The sequence below is a fragment of the Echinops telfairi genome, unplaced genomic scaffold (genome assembly GCF_000313985.2).
Source record: "Echinops telfairi isolate 266 unplaced genomic scaffold, ASM31398v2 ScPeMD7_3509;HRSCAF=4178, whole genome shotgun sequence".
Lineage (NCBI taxonomy): Eukaryota > Metazoa > Chordata > Mammalia > Afrosoricida > Tenrecidae > Echinops > Echinops telfairi.
In genome coordinates this window covers 4,137,681-4,153,010 of record NW_022107407.1, presented here as the reverse complement: position 1 = coordinate 4,153,010, position 15,330 = coordinate 4,137,681, and the positions used below count along the sequence as shown (strand labels likewise).

The following is a 15,330-nucleotide window of genomic DNA, read 5'->3' as shown; positions in this document are numbered from 1 at the left end:
GAGAAGCTAAGAAATATCCCTCAATTTGTGCTGTCCATTGCCTGATATAGAAAGGTGGGGTTCACTATCTTTATAGTAAACTAACTCCCATCTCTTGCTGCAGATAGTGCTTCTAACCCAGTCTTTCCATTTGCCATGCAATCTTTGTTACCACCTAGGGGTAACCATTTTTGCTATGTTTGCCACTTCTTCCTGATAAAACCTCAACTACAACTCTGGGAGGGAAAGCAATGACTCACTAATCAGCTGCTGTTGAGTGACTCGAACTTGTGATTCAGAGTAGAACTTTGTTCCGTTGGGTTTTTAATGACTGATTTTTCAGAAGTAGATAATCATTACTTCCTTCTGTAGCACCTCTGGGTGGATGTGAACCTGCACCCTTCCTGTGTGTTGCCAAGTATGAATAAAACCTAACACTCAGGAATTCTGTGTCAAACTAGCTCTACAGAAAATCTTTCAAACAACTATTTTATCTGCACATTTCTGGTGTCACAAAAGTCTATAGTCTACAGTCTGAGACCAGAGCTATTAACATGGATGTGATTGCTAATTTGGGTGAAAGAAGTACTGTATATCAAATTATGATTTGAATGTCTAATTAAGGCTGGAAACTAAATTTTGTTTGAAACTTTAGGAAAAATGGTCTGAGAATTATCTAAATATTTACTTTTGTAGTTTTTTGAGTTTCATTTTTGTGGTGTTATTTTTTATATTGTTTTGGGAAGCCAAAGACTATACGGTGTGTGTTACCCTAGGCAGCATGCATCTATTTTTCCATGTGCTGGCAGGCATTATGGTGATGAAGTGTACAAGGTAGCTTCAAAAAGTTTTTTGAAAACACTGTTATCTTTTAATTCCATTTTTCACAAACGTTGTAACTCTTCCTTACATTAATGGATTTACTCTATAATTTTGTAAGTTAATTACTAAAATGTATGACTCTCATTATTGTTGCTTTAAAAACATGAGCTTCCTAACTGAAGGATATACTGACCAATTACAAACAGAATGTACAAAGTGAAATATAGGGGTATGAAATAACAAAGTTTTCAGAATCCAACTTAGATTGATTTAACACTATTATTATATTGCACACCCCCCCCCCCAATAATGGTGACTCCATATGTGGACCTGCCCTGAAAAAATACACAGTGAGGAGATTAATTACATCTGTGGAAGAGACAATGAAAGAACTCAATTTGAACAGTCCAAACATGGTCAGGGTTTGACTCTGGCTGAAACAATTTCAAGTTGATGCTGAAGAAAATTAAAACAAGTCCACAAGAACCAAAGTATGACCATTAGTAAAATCCCATTGGAATTTAGGAACCATCTCAAGAATAGATTTGATGCATTGAACACTAATAATTGAAGACAAATTGTGGGATGAAATCAAAGATATCATACATGAAACCAATACTCATTCACTGCCATCGAGTCAATACTGACTCACAACAACCTTTACAGGACAGGGTAGAACTGCCTCTGTAGGCTTCCAAGACCTACTGCAGCAGTTTATAGGTGCAGAAAGCCCAGTCTTTCTCCTGCGGGGTGGCTGGGTGGTGGTTTTGAACTGCTGACCTTTCAGATCACAGCCAAACAAGTAACCATTATGCCACCAGAGTTCCTACATGAAGGCAATAGGTCATTTAAAGAGACAGGTATGAAAGAAAAGACCAAAATGGATGCCAGAAGAGACTGAAACTTGATGTTGAACAAAGTATCAAAAATAAAAGGAAGAAATGATGAAGTAAAAGGATTGCGCAGACAATGGCAGTCCAAGAAGACAAAGTGACACACTATAATGAAATATGTGAAGATCTGAAGCTAGAAAGGCAAAAGGGAAGAACATCTTCAGTATTTCTAAAGTTGCAAAAATTGAAGAAAAAATCCAATTGGAGAGTTGCAATCATGCAGGGTTCTATGAGTAAAACTTCCAATCACCTCAAATGCACATGGTGAAACTTTGCTTTATGTACTTTAGATATGTTGTAAAGAGATATCATACTCAATTAAAGGACATCATACTTGGTAACATGGAGTATAGTGGAAATTAGGAATAACCAATATTGAATGCATTGACACAGTAGCTGTGACAATGGGCTCAAACATAATGATCATTGTGAGGATGGCACAGGAACAGATAATGATTCATTCTGTTGCACATAATCTACTCCATGACACCTAACCACAAAATTAGTAAAATTTTATTTAAAAAGGGATTTGTAGTCATTGTTTCTTTCCTCTTTCAGCATTCTTTCTCCTTACCTTCTGGGAATTCAATAATCATATGCTAGTCCTTTTGATGTCACAAAAGAGGTTCAGGTTTGTTTTACAAAATTTCCAGCCTGCTTTTAGGTCCAACTACTGAATTTTCCCCAGTTATTTTATTTATTTTTTAGAATTTATTTTGTTTTCTTTTTCTTTCTCTAATGATATGTTGTCCATTCATTAGGAATATAGATGATATTCATCACAAGCACCAGAAAAGGCATCCGTTCCTCAATTTTCCTTATTCAATGTCTAATTTCAGATGTATATCAGACAATTGGAAATACCACGGCTTGGGTCATATATAGTCCTCAAAGTAAGCATCCTTGCTTATCAACACTTTAAAGAGATTTTGTGCAGCAATGCAATGGGATTCATATTCTCTTGACTGCTGCTTCCAAAAGCATTGATTGTGGGTCCAAGCATGATGAACACCTTCACAACTTCAGTCCTTTCTCCATTTATCATGATATTGCCCACTGCTTCAGTTGTGATGATTTTTTTCCCCTTTACATTGAATGTAATCTATACTGAACACTGCAATCCACACTGAACACTGAATTCCATCAGCAAGTGGTTCAAGTCCTACTCATTTTCAGAAAGCAGTATTGTGTCATCTGCATATCATAAGTTTTAATAAGCCTTCTCCCACTCTTGCTGCCTTATTTTCCTTCATATAGTCCAGCTTCTCTGATTATTTGCTCAGCACACAGTTAAATAAATATGGTCAGAAGATACAATCTGATGCACACCTTCCTTGATTTGAAACTACACAGTATTTTTTTTTGTTTTATTTGCATAGCTTTGAGGACTAAAGTTCACCTGACACAAAGAAGATTAAAAAAAAATTAATACATACTGGCAAAGAATATTGAAAGTACCACAGACTTCCAGAAGAACAAAAAATTTGTCTTGATAAAAGTACTGCCAATATGTTCTTTAGAAGTAAGGTAAGAGGACTTCATCTCACATGGCTGTGACTCAAACAATTATGAGAATGTCTCAGGACCAGGCAATGCTTTATCATGTTGCACATAGAGTGTTACATGCCACAGAATGGATTGGCCAGTATATAACAGCAACAGTATGGTTTTCCTTCACACCTATTAGTGAAATTAATGATTAATGAAGTTCTTTTTCAAAAAAGGATGTCAAGCCTCTTTTGTATGTCCAGTGTGATTTACTATAAATTTTTAGAATTTACATAAAACAACTCTTTAGAGTAATGACCTATTTATTGTTCTTCCATTTAAAAATTTTGACAAACTAAAATTTGATAACCAGAATTTATGAGTAAATGTACATAAACTAGTATCCAATTATACTTACCTAACTATTTCAACCCTATAAAAACCATAAATTTTTTTCGGTGTAAAAGAAAAACATGTTAAAGATCAAAGATGCCACTCTGAGTAAAATGGGCCTGTCCTAAATTAAGGTATTTTCAATTGCCTCATATACTCCCCAAAAGACGTGAAACTAAGTGTATATGAGTACTGGCTTTCCATTTGGGTTTCTAGTCTCCTCCTTTATTTGCCTAACTTCTTCTTTTTTAATTACTAAATACTTTTATTGAGTGGATATCTACCTGCAGGAAAATGAAGCAAGACCCTTATCTCACTCCATGCATGAGAATAAACTCAAGGTGGATCACAGACCTCGAGGTAAACCCAAAAATATTAGGGCCATCAATGCGGGAATTGGGACCAACCTGAGAACTTTGGCACAGGGAATACATTGGCTAACAGAAATAGGGAAAGACACAAACACAGAGGAGGCACAAATTGACAAGTGGGATATACTGAAGATAAGACACCTGTGTACATCGAAATAGTTCACCAAGAGAGTAATAAGAGAGTCCAACGACTGGGAAAACATCTTTAGCAATGACACATCAGACAAAGGCCTTATTACTAAAATCTACAATACCTTGCAAGCTCACAATAAGAAAAAAACTAACTGCCCACTGAGAAGGTGGGAAAAGGACCTGAACAGAAGTTTCACAGAGTCTGAAATCAGAATGGTCAATAAACATATGAGAAAATGTTCCCGATGATTAGCCAAAAGAGAAATGCAAATCAAAACAAATATGAGATACCACCTAACATCCTCAAAGATAGCCCAATTCAAAAAATCAAAAAGCAACAAGTGTTGGAGGGGCTGTGGTGAGACAGGAACTTTCATCCCCTGCTGGTGGACCTGTAGATATGTACAGCCACTATGGAATCGATTTGGCGATTTCTCAAACAGATGGAAATTGAGTTACCATATGACCCACCAATCCCCCTACTGGGCAGATACCCAGAAAAGGCAAGAAACAAACCATGGCCAGACATCTGTGCTCCAATGTTCATCGCGGCACAGTTTGCAACTGCAAGGACTTGGAAACAACCCAAATTTCCATCAACCGATGAATGGATTAAAAAAGTGTGGTACATACATACAATGGAGGACTATGCACGCTAAAAAGCAGTGATGAACGTATGAAACACATTGCCACATGGGAATAACTGGAAGAAATTATGCTAAGCGAAGTAAGCTAAGCACAAAAGGACAAGTACAACATGAGTCTGTTGAGGTAGGCTTAAAAAAATGCAAAAGGGGCATAGGGAAAAAGCTACTGTATACAAACATTGCTGGAGTGAGGTCCAGGCAGTATGACAGGGGCCATACCAAATCCAGGGATACATATGGTAGCCAACAAAAAAGGAAGGGGGGAAGAAGAAAAAAAAAAAAGAAATGGGTAGTTGGGGAACAGGGCACTAACCCACTCAAGGGGAAGGTATTGTTTATATCTCCACAGGGAAAGAGGGACCACACTTCAAATCGGTGCTCCAAGATGTGAAAGCAACATACCTTGGAGTAGGGAACCAGTGGCGAGGTCTGAGGGGCTAGCCCCAATCCCAACTACGTGGACACCTGGCCCTCCCCACAGAAGAATTTATTTCAGAGGACAGCACTGAAGCAGACAGCACTGAAGCTGCAGCTCAGGGAGAGGGACATGTCTGATCAGAGCACATGGGAGCAAATGAAGGGGAAAGAAGAGAGAGTGGAGCACATCCTGGCTCACAAAGCCTTGAGGATGATATTCCTGCCCAGAGGAGTCAATCCACAGAGAAGACCATATGGCCAGCACCACTATGAGACACGACATCCCTCACTGACCCATAGTCCTGCAGGGGACAACACTGGCAATACAGTGTGGTAACTGTGCCCAATCTGATCCCCCCACACTGAGGCAAAACACTAAGGGTGTGCAACAGAACAGCAAGGGGAACAGAGCAATGAAGTCACCAGGGAATACCAAAAATAGACTTTGGAGCCAGGAGTTGGGACCCCATCAGACTCAACCAGAAAACACTCCTAAAGGCCAACAAACAGTCCTTGAACTAACTACAGGCTTTTCTTTGTTGTTGTTGTTTGTCATTGGCTTTTTGTTGTTGATGATGTTTTGTTTTCTTTTGTTGCTTTGTTTTGCTCTGTCTTGTTTTTGTGCATGTTATTATCTCTGCAGGTCTGCCTAAATAAGGTAGGCTGGATGAACAATCTGCAGGAGAAAATAATGGGACTGATGGTTCTGGGTGGGACATGGGTGAAAGGGGGGTGGGGGGGAAGGAAATGGGACAAGGGAACAACAAGTGATCCAAATCGGTGGTGGGGGTGGTGGTGTAGGAGGCCTGGTAGGGTGTGATCAAGGTTAATGTAACCGAGAGGAATTTCTGAAACCCAAGTGAAGGTTGAGCATGATACTAGGACAAGAGGAAAGTAAAAGGAAATAGATGAAAGAAATAGGAGGCAAAGGGCATTTATAGAGGTCTAAATACAGACATGTACATATGTAAATATATTTATATATGAGCATGGGGAAATAGCTCTATGTGCATATATTTATAGGTTTCATATTAAGGTTGCAGATGGACTTTGGGCCTCCATTCAAGTACTCCCTCAATGCAAGAATACTTTGTCCAATTAAACTGCCATTCCATGATGATCACGTTCCTGGCAGGATTACTGAAGACAAAGCGGATGCATAAGGAAATGTGGCAAAGAAAGCTGATGGAGCCCAGCTATAAAAAGATATAAGCTCTGGGGTCTTAAAGACTTGAAGGTAAACAAGCAGCCATCTAGCTCAGAAGCATAAAGCCCACATGGAAGAAGCATACCAGTCTGTATGATCATGAGGTGTTGAAGGGATCAGATATCAAACATTAGAGAACAAAAAAATCAAATCATTGTGAATGAGGGGAAGTGCAGATTGGGGATGGAAGACCCATTTGTAGGTAACTAGATTGAATTTTTCCTACATAATTTATATTATTATATTATAAATGAATAGTACTAGTTTCTTAAAACTTCACTTGGAAAATTTTAACTTTCCTAAAATTATATTTTGGGCCATTTTTTTTTTTGGCATGTACAAAGAGATATATAATACTTTTAAAAAACCCAAAAAACAAGAAAACCCAGGGTTCCATTTAAATATACCCTGGGTGGTCAGACACTGCTTCCAAGGCCACCTATGTTCTGCAAAGGTCAAGGGACACAGGGCAATGTCCCGGTGGGCAGGTAGCGATTGTGGGTGTGGTGAGGTCCAAAGCCCCATCCCTGTACAGCATTTTGGCTGCAGACAAAGAGGGCGGGGCCTGTTCTGGGGATCTAGGTTCCCAAGAGTGGCCTCTTGGTCTGGAGTGTTGGCCCCCAGTGACCCAGCTCCCGGGGTGTCCCAGTGGCCAGAAAGCATCCTCTCCTGGAAACCTTTGTGTTTGCCCATGTTGAGGACAGCAGGGACTGTGGTCCATGGTCATGTGCTGGGGGCTTGGTGTATGTCACTGCTGGTGGCTACAGCCAGACACGCCCCTTGTTGTGCTTAGTTGCGGCAGTGGGAAGGAAAGGGGACAAGTGGAAAGTGGGGAATGTTGTAGGGGAGGGGGAGGGCTGGGGGGAGGTGATGGTGGTGGTGGAGAGGCAGTGACTGGGCTGCAGGGGGTTAATGAAACAGAGTGGGAGGCTGGGCCTGGGACAGACCAGGGCCACAGAGCTGTGCACAAGGGATGGAGAGAGACTCTGGCAGGGTGGTTGCAGGGGCCCCTCCCCTCCCTGGGAGGTAGCTGCTGCTTGGAGACTAAGCACTGGGTGGGGCCCTAGGAGACCCCTGTCAGTAACAGGCTGTGGAGGAAGCCGCGTGGAAGGCATTAAAATCAAAGGTATAATATAACCCACTCTCCCCTAAGGTAGGGGCCTCTGGGCAGGTGGGACAAGCCCTGGGTTGAGGACGGAGGTGGAGGGCCCTGGACTGGGAAGGAGGGGCCCAATATAGCCCCAGAGGGCTAGGTAGGTAGTGTTTCAGACCCACCTGGAGGTCTGACTGGGCTGGGGGTAGAGAGTGAGCAAGAGGCAGATGGCCACACCCTAAAGGCCAGCTATAGTTGGGTATGGGAGGCTGGTAAACTGCCCTGATTAGGTCAGGCAACACAGGCTTCGGACAATACCTGGGAAGACCCTGAGAGGCCAGTCCTGGGGCGGGCAGGGAGGGGAACCCCAGTAGGCAATCACTGCAGGCCGCACCAGCACCTCCAAGTAGCTGAGCAGAAAGAAGCTGCACTGGCCTTGGTGTGTGCCTCCCTACAGCTCTCATCCATCTGGTTGGTCAGCGTGATAATGTCACCCCCGCAGAAAGCCAGTTCACCGTCCTTCTCTGGCTTGAAGTCCTATAGAGCCTTGCAGCTTCGCTGGTCCAGGGGTGGCATAACTCTACTGGGGGTCCAGATGGGCTTCTCAGAAGACAGGAAGGATGGAGACGCTGAGATCTTGGGGGCTGTGGCACAGGGGAGGCCCCTTTTGGATTGCTCCGCCTTGTCCAGGTCATAGGACTTCTGGGGTTTAGGCCTGAACTCCCGTTTGGGGCAGGGAGATGACCTGTCAGTGGGAATCCAGCTACGTGTCTCCCAACACCGAGAGCTGGCTCACCTGCTAAATATCGGTCTCTAGGAGGTTGTGCAGGCTGGTCTCAGCCACCTCCTTGGATTCCTTGAACTTGCCAGGCCTGGCACAACTCCTGTTGGGGATCTTGCACTGCCACTTCTTGTAGTCCAAGTCCAGGTGCCGGCCCTACAGCTTCTTCAGGTGGTGCTGGACCTCTTTAGGTCCTTGTCACACAGGTTCTGGAGGGGCTCAATGAAGTTCTGCTTGACCTCGATGTCCAGCGGGTCCTTCACTCAGCCAGTCGCTTTGTGGACTCTCCTGCATCCAGCAGGGCATCACCGAAGTTAAGATTTGCCACCCAGCTCCCTGCCATGGTGTGTCATCCACTTGCCCCTGGCTCCGGATCTTGGACACCATGTTGAGTATCGTCAGCTTGGCTCACCAGGGTGTTAGGCTGGAGGTACTCGATGGTTCTGACCAGCACCTCCACCATGGCTTGCTGGTGACGTTCACTTTCTTTTCCATCTCCTTGAAGTCATCGTCAAGCTTGGTCCCCTCAGCTCCTTCGATCTTCTCGCTGACAGGCTGGCTTGCCTTGTAGAACTGCTTCTTCAGCCCTGCCACCTACATACTGCCTCCCACCTCAGCGCTGCCTCTGCTGTACTCTGTTCAGCCCCGCGCCTGGCAAATTATTTTTCTTTACAAGCAAGTCTTTATTAAATGCTGAACGAACAATTGTTAAGCCTGAAATGAGAATTCAAAAATTTAAATGCAGACACTCTGACTTTCTTTCCCCATGTCCTTCTGATATTATAAAATACGGTGAATGGTTAGACTTTGCAAGTAACCCTAGACAAAATGCACATAGCACACAAATATTTTCATTTATTTATTTTCATATAAATTAACATTCTAGAAAATTTGAAATAGAAACACTAAATAGAGTATTGCACATAGCAATCTTTGTTAAATGCCCTATTATTTCATAAAACAATGGTAATATACAGTGAGGAGACCGGAGAGGCTGGGAAGAATACAAAAGGACAACAAAAACAATTAAACACCTAAATGAAAGTCACCATACTTTATATAAATTCAGAAATGCTGATGACTCAGAATAGTTTTTCTTTTTAAGTAAGTTCTCATAGTTGGTTTACAACAGCCATAATGTATTCCTTTATCTACACCATAACTCCCAACAAATATCATTACAATGGTCTTTTTAAAAAAATCAATGCTAAACAAAACCACTACAATGCCTCATGGGCTGGTTTTAATGTACAGTCATAAGGATGTGAGATTTTATTTCTTACATTTTTTTCCTTTATGAAGTTAAATCAAATCCTTTTCTTAATTCCTTCAGATGATAAATCACGACATCCTCATTTCACAGCTTTGAATCACCTGCCATAATACATAACAAGGGCATTTCCTGTATTTTCTATGTCCAACTTCAATCATGTAAAAATAGTCAGCTATATTTAACTCTTTCTGTTTAGATCTCATTCAGCAAAAACATGGTTTTCCAAATAATTACTTTTGTTTGTAAATTTTATGCTATAATGTATTTAAATTCCTTTGAATATTGGAACATATTTTCTTTGTGAAGAGTAATGGTAAAAGTTATGAATAAGTACATCTTTAATTTCTTACTTCTGCTAATGATTAGCTCTTTGTAGGGTCAAAAAGTATATATTCTGACTAGGACCCTCATTAAACTTAAAACTGACTTTTGACTATATTAAATACTTTATTAGGAAAGGATTTTACTTCTGCTATGCTCTTTTTCTATTAATTATCTTACTTGAATAAAGTAAAATATGATAATCTTCCTTTCAGAAATATTTAGCTATGGAATAAAACCAAAGAGTTGGGAAAGTGTTGATTATGTAATAGAAACAGTTCATAAACTTTAAAATAGAAAATGTACATGTTATGTGAAACCAATACAAACAATTCACCAGAAATAACATTTTACCCATAAATCTAAAAGCAGTGATGTGAAGTACAGGTTGTTACAGAGAGGAATGTGTTTTGCTATGATAAGGAATGGTCTCACAAAAGTGAATTTTATTTGAATGTTTAGCATGTTCAGAATTAATGCAGATACTGCCTTTCCTACATGCTGTTTTAGTCTATTGGTATAATACCATAAACTTTTACACAAAGAAAAGGTGTCAAAATTCATCACTTTTCGACTGCTTTTTTATTTTTTATGAATATATAGCAAGATTTAACAACCAGTGAACAGCTCAAAAACCATGCAAAAGGTGAAGAAGAAAATGGTTAGAATGATGTAGTCTCCTTCCTGCTATCAGTCAGGTCAGCTGAATTTGGGGGAAGTGGTTACATGACTAGTTTCCATTCTGCTTTTTCACTGTTCAGGTTTTCATGCTTATCTTTGCTTTCTGAAAATAAAAATACCAAAATAAGAGTTATAGTTGGAAAAACAACACTTAAAAATGCACTCAAGTTACATACACAAGTCATTTCTATTTGGATCAACTTCTCTAGGAACAGGATATAGATCCGCCAGCATACAATGGGGAAAGAAAATAAACAAACAAACACACACACAATCCACTTTACTCTTTAGATTTTTCACGAAGATAACCTGTCAACATTTTGAGGGGAGAAATAAGTCCCTGATAAAGAATGTGAACTCTTCTCATCCTAAGTATCCACTGTTGTTGGGTAAGACTGAGTCAATGCTGATCCACAGGACAGAGTAAAATCACCCCCAGAGAACTGCCAAGGCTGAATTGATTATGGAAGTTGGACACCATGTCTGTTCTCCTGTAAGGATGCTGCTGAGCTTTCAGTTAGCAGTCGAGCAGTTGCTTATGGTACCATCAAGATCTTCATGCATAAATATAAAAATTACGGTAAACTGGCTGATTTATGTCATGGTGAGTACGCCATAATTCTCTGCTGTCCTTAGAACAGCATGAGAGAGACGGAATAATAATTGTTTCTCCCCATTCAATATCTCTTCAGAATTATACTTTAAGCAAAAAAGAGTGGAAAATAAACTAACCCACAAATAATAAAACATTTGCCATTAGATAAAACTTATTTTGATGTAGAGAAATTGAAGGGCAAATAGCTTTTAAATAAAAATGCAATTCTTAACTATTTTCTAAATAAGGCTATTTTATTATAACTCAATTTGTATTATCATAGTATCCATTTAGACTATTCAAATTCAAAACACTCCAATTTTAAGGCTCAACTGAACTTTTCATTTAAAACAGCATGATTTACTTATATTGTGGCAAGTGATAATCTATGCAAAACATTAAGCACATTTTATAAAGTATCACCTGGGAAAGAAAGCAAGCAAATTTAGGTAAACTGTTCCCTCTAATGGTTGCATTTCTTGGCTCTTATAAAAAGAAAGAGATATGCAAGGGGGAAACTTAGGTTAGCTTTATAAATTCATGCTGACAATTATTAAGCAGCCAACTTGTAGAGAGCCCTTTATGGCTATGGGCCAGCTCTGAGCACCCTAGGCAAACCTGGACAGCACCATACCTGGCATTTACCATCATGTGTTAGATCCCAATGGAGATAATCCAATTATAATGTCCACTCGGGCTTCAAATGCATGTATATCATGAAGAAATTGAAACTGTTCACCCTCCTCACAATATGCACATGTCCACATGCACACACATTCTTAGATTTATTATAATTCTTAAATTATGAATATTAAGATTAAGAATTTTTTGTTCCTGGGCCAATATAAAATTAAGGAAAGTAGGCTTTATAGCAGAATCTATTTAATGATTCAAATATAATAGACAAATAATTAAAATATTATTTTATGAGTATGTAAACATTAGAGCATTTAAAAACAAATAAACCTCACAAATTAAGAAAAAAATAAAATACTTACAATTCCAGAGTCATGTCTTGGCTTTATTTTATATAATAATTTTCCCTTTTTCTGCCTGCACACGTCTTCAGCTTCTTTTACTCTGTGGGGGAAGAAAACACGATTTAAATATAAAAACATACATAGTTCACTGTAATCTGCCTCACAGCTGATGAGCAGGTGAATTTTATGATTAGAGAAAATAATGCTAAATATATAAGAATGCTATCTGACAATTGATTTCAAACCATAGGATGTTAAAGTTGGAGATTACTTTATCTTGGGGTCCTTTATTTGAAATGAAAGGTTGATCAAATAAACTTGTTCATAAATATGGTTTATTTGTGCAGAGGGTTTATATGAGCACATATGAGTGTATATGTTTGTGGAGGCTGTGGTGGTGATGGTGGTGGTTATTGCTATTTTTGTTAGGTGCCATTGAGTCATTTCTGACTCATAGCAACTCATTGTACAACAAAAAAATGCTGCCACCCGGTCCTGTGCCAGCCTCACAATTGTGTTTGTATTTGAGAAGGTTGTTGCAGCCACCTTGTCCATCCATCTTTCTGATGGCATTCCCCTTTGTATTACTAGGCTTGATGCTCTCTTCTAGGGACTGGTTTCTCTTGATGACATGTCCAAAGTACAAGAGAAAATGTCTTGCCAGGCTTGCTTACAAGGAGCATTCTGGTTGTACTTCTTTCAAGACAGATTTGTTTGTTCTTCTGCCAGCCCACGGTACTTTCAATGAAATACTAGACGTACTAGAAATATCTTGTTATTGTTTGCTGCCATTGAGTAGTTTCCAACAAATAATGAACCCATGTATAGCAGAACTGAACACTGCATGATCCTGCACCATCCTCACAATTGCTATAATTGAGCCCATTGTTGCAGCCACCTAGTCAATATCTTGTTAAGGGTCTTCCTTTTTTTCACTCTTTCTCTATCAAATATGATGATATTCGTCTCTAGAGACCGGTCTGTCTTGACAATATGCACAAAGAACCTGAGACAAAGTCTCACCATCTTTGCTTCTAAGGAGCATTCTGGCTACTCTTCTTCCAACACAGATTTGTTGGTTCTTTTGCTCGTCCATGCTATATTCTTCACCAGCAGAGGAATTCAAATGCATTGATTCTGCTGTGGACTTCTTTATTCAATATTCAACTTTCCTATTCAAATGAGGCAACTGAAAACACCATGCCTTGGTTCAGGCACATCTTAACCCTCAAAGTAACTGTCTTACTTTTCAACAATTTAAAAAGGTCTTGTGCAGCAAATTTACCAAATGCAATGCATCCTTTGAACTCTTGACTGCTACTTCCATGAACTTTGGTTGTGGATCCAAGAAAGATAAACTCTTTAAAAGCTTCAATCTTTCATCCATTTATCATGATGTTACGTTACCTATGAGTCCAATTAGAGGATTTGGGTTTTTTAAATACTGAGTTGTAATCTGTGTTAGACAGAGTTCTCTAGAGAAATAAAACCAGAATGCTAATAATTATATATTTATACAGATAGATGTATAACGTAAGAAATAAACAGTTAATTAAATTATAAAGCAGTACAAATGGCTCAGGGAAACTCACTCCTGTGAGACAGTTGTGAGACACTGGCAGTCCTTCAAGCCTTCAGGGCCACTGGGTAATCCTCTGTAGAGCAATACAAGCTATCCGGGCACAGGTAGCAAACAGCAAGGCAGGTCACCAACAGTCAGCCAGATGACAGGACCCGACAGTCCCCAGCTCCAGAGATGTAAATTCCAATGGTGTGGTGAAGCAGGTCTTGAAGGAACCTCAAATTACATCAACATAGTCCATGGGTTAGGTGTCCCACAGGTAGTGTAGCTTGCAAACTGAGGCAAAGAACAAGCAAGGCACCCGCACACTGGTCCGATGATCAAACAGCAAGAGAGGCGAGGCTCTCCGACCATGTAGCTTGCCGTCCTTCAATTAATCCCACACGTGTTTATCGGCCGGGTTGGCACAATAAACTAACTACCTCATAATCCATACTGAGGGCCAGAATCCTTGGTCTTCACCAGCCAATATTTCAAGTCCTCACTTTCACCAAGCAAGGTTGTGTCCTCTGCATACTGCAGGTTTTTAAGCCCCCTCCAATCCAGATGACAAATTCTTCTTCATATAATCCAGCTCTCTGATATTTGCTCAGCATGCATGTTGAATAAGTCTGGTGCGAGGATACAACTCTAACAAACACTTCTTGATTTTAAACAATGCAGCATCTCCTTGTTCTGTTTGCACAACTACCTCCAATTGTCAAAAATTATCATTATGTTCTTTTGTGTATGTTTGATCATTTTCAGACGGAATACCTTGATAGAATTCTTCAATTTCTTATTCACTACTTTTAGTGGCATACATTTGAATAATAGTTGTATTGATTAGATTTCTTTGAATGTGGATAGATACAATCCTATCATAGATTGCATTGTACTTTTAGATCTTGAAGTGTCTTTTATTAAGAGGAACCCCATTCCTCTTGATTTTTATCATTCCCAGGGTAGTAAACATATGGTTTTCTTATGCAAAATTGCCAATATCCATCTGTTTTAGCTCACTAACACTTAGGACATTGACATTAATGGGCCACATTTCATTTTTGACAACTTTCAGTTTTCCTAGATTCATATTTCGTACATTCTAAGTTCTCCTTATTAGATTTTTACAGCTGTTTCTTCTCATTTGAGTAATCCCCCACTAACAAATGAAGGTCCCAAAGGCTTCACTTCCATGGGCTTTCCCTCATCTGACTCATGAGTGACTCCACTTTGAGCAGCCAGCTCTTCCTCAGTTATGTTTGTACCTTCTGATCTGATGGGCTCATCTCCTGGCACTATCTTTGACAATGTTATGCTTCCATTAATTTTTCTCTCAGAATCTGAAAATGTTTCAGAGCTATGATCACAATTTTAAGCAGCTAATTCCTGTGAACTGGACAACTGATTTCTTTTTTTTTAAATCATTTTATTAGGGGCTCATACAACTCTTATCACAATCCATACCATACATACATCAATTGTGCAAAGCACATTTGTACACTCATTGCCCTCATCATTCTCAAAACATTTGCTCTCCACTTAAGGCCCTGGCATCAGGTCCTCATTTTTCCCCCCTCCCTCTCCACTACCCCCTGCTTCATGAGCCCTGGATAATTTAAAAATGATTATTTTGTCATATCTTACCCTGTCTGACGTCTCCCTTCACCCACTTTTCTGTTGTCTGTCCCCCAGG

At 39.8% G+C, this 15,330-nt stretch overlaps 1 protein-coding gene and 1 pseudogene across 1 annotated transcript in view; both read right to left on the bottom strand.

Moving 5' to 3' along the window:
- Nucleotides 1-7,728: 7,728 nt before the first annotated feature.
- LOC101661019 lies at nucleotides 7,729-8,823 on the bottom strand (annotated as a pseudogene).
- Nucleotides 8,824-9,069: 246 nt separating this feature from the next.
- FMN2 (formin 2) overlaps nucleotides 9,070-15,330 on the bottom strand; it is a 409,490-nt gene continuing 403,229 nt past the window's right edge. Inside the window, exons 15-16 of the mRNA XM_045294279.1 lie at nucleotides 12,092-12,173; nucleotides 9,070-10,601 (exon numbers count right to left, since the gene is read on the bottom strand). Coding sequence (XP_045150214.1) covers nucleotides 10,575-10,601; nucleotides 12,092-12,173 — 109 coding nt within the window. The 3' untranslated portion in view covers nucleotides 9,070-10,574. The remainder of the gene's footprint in view (nucleotides 10,602-12,091; nucleotides 12,174-15,330) is intronic.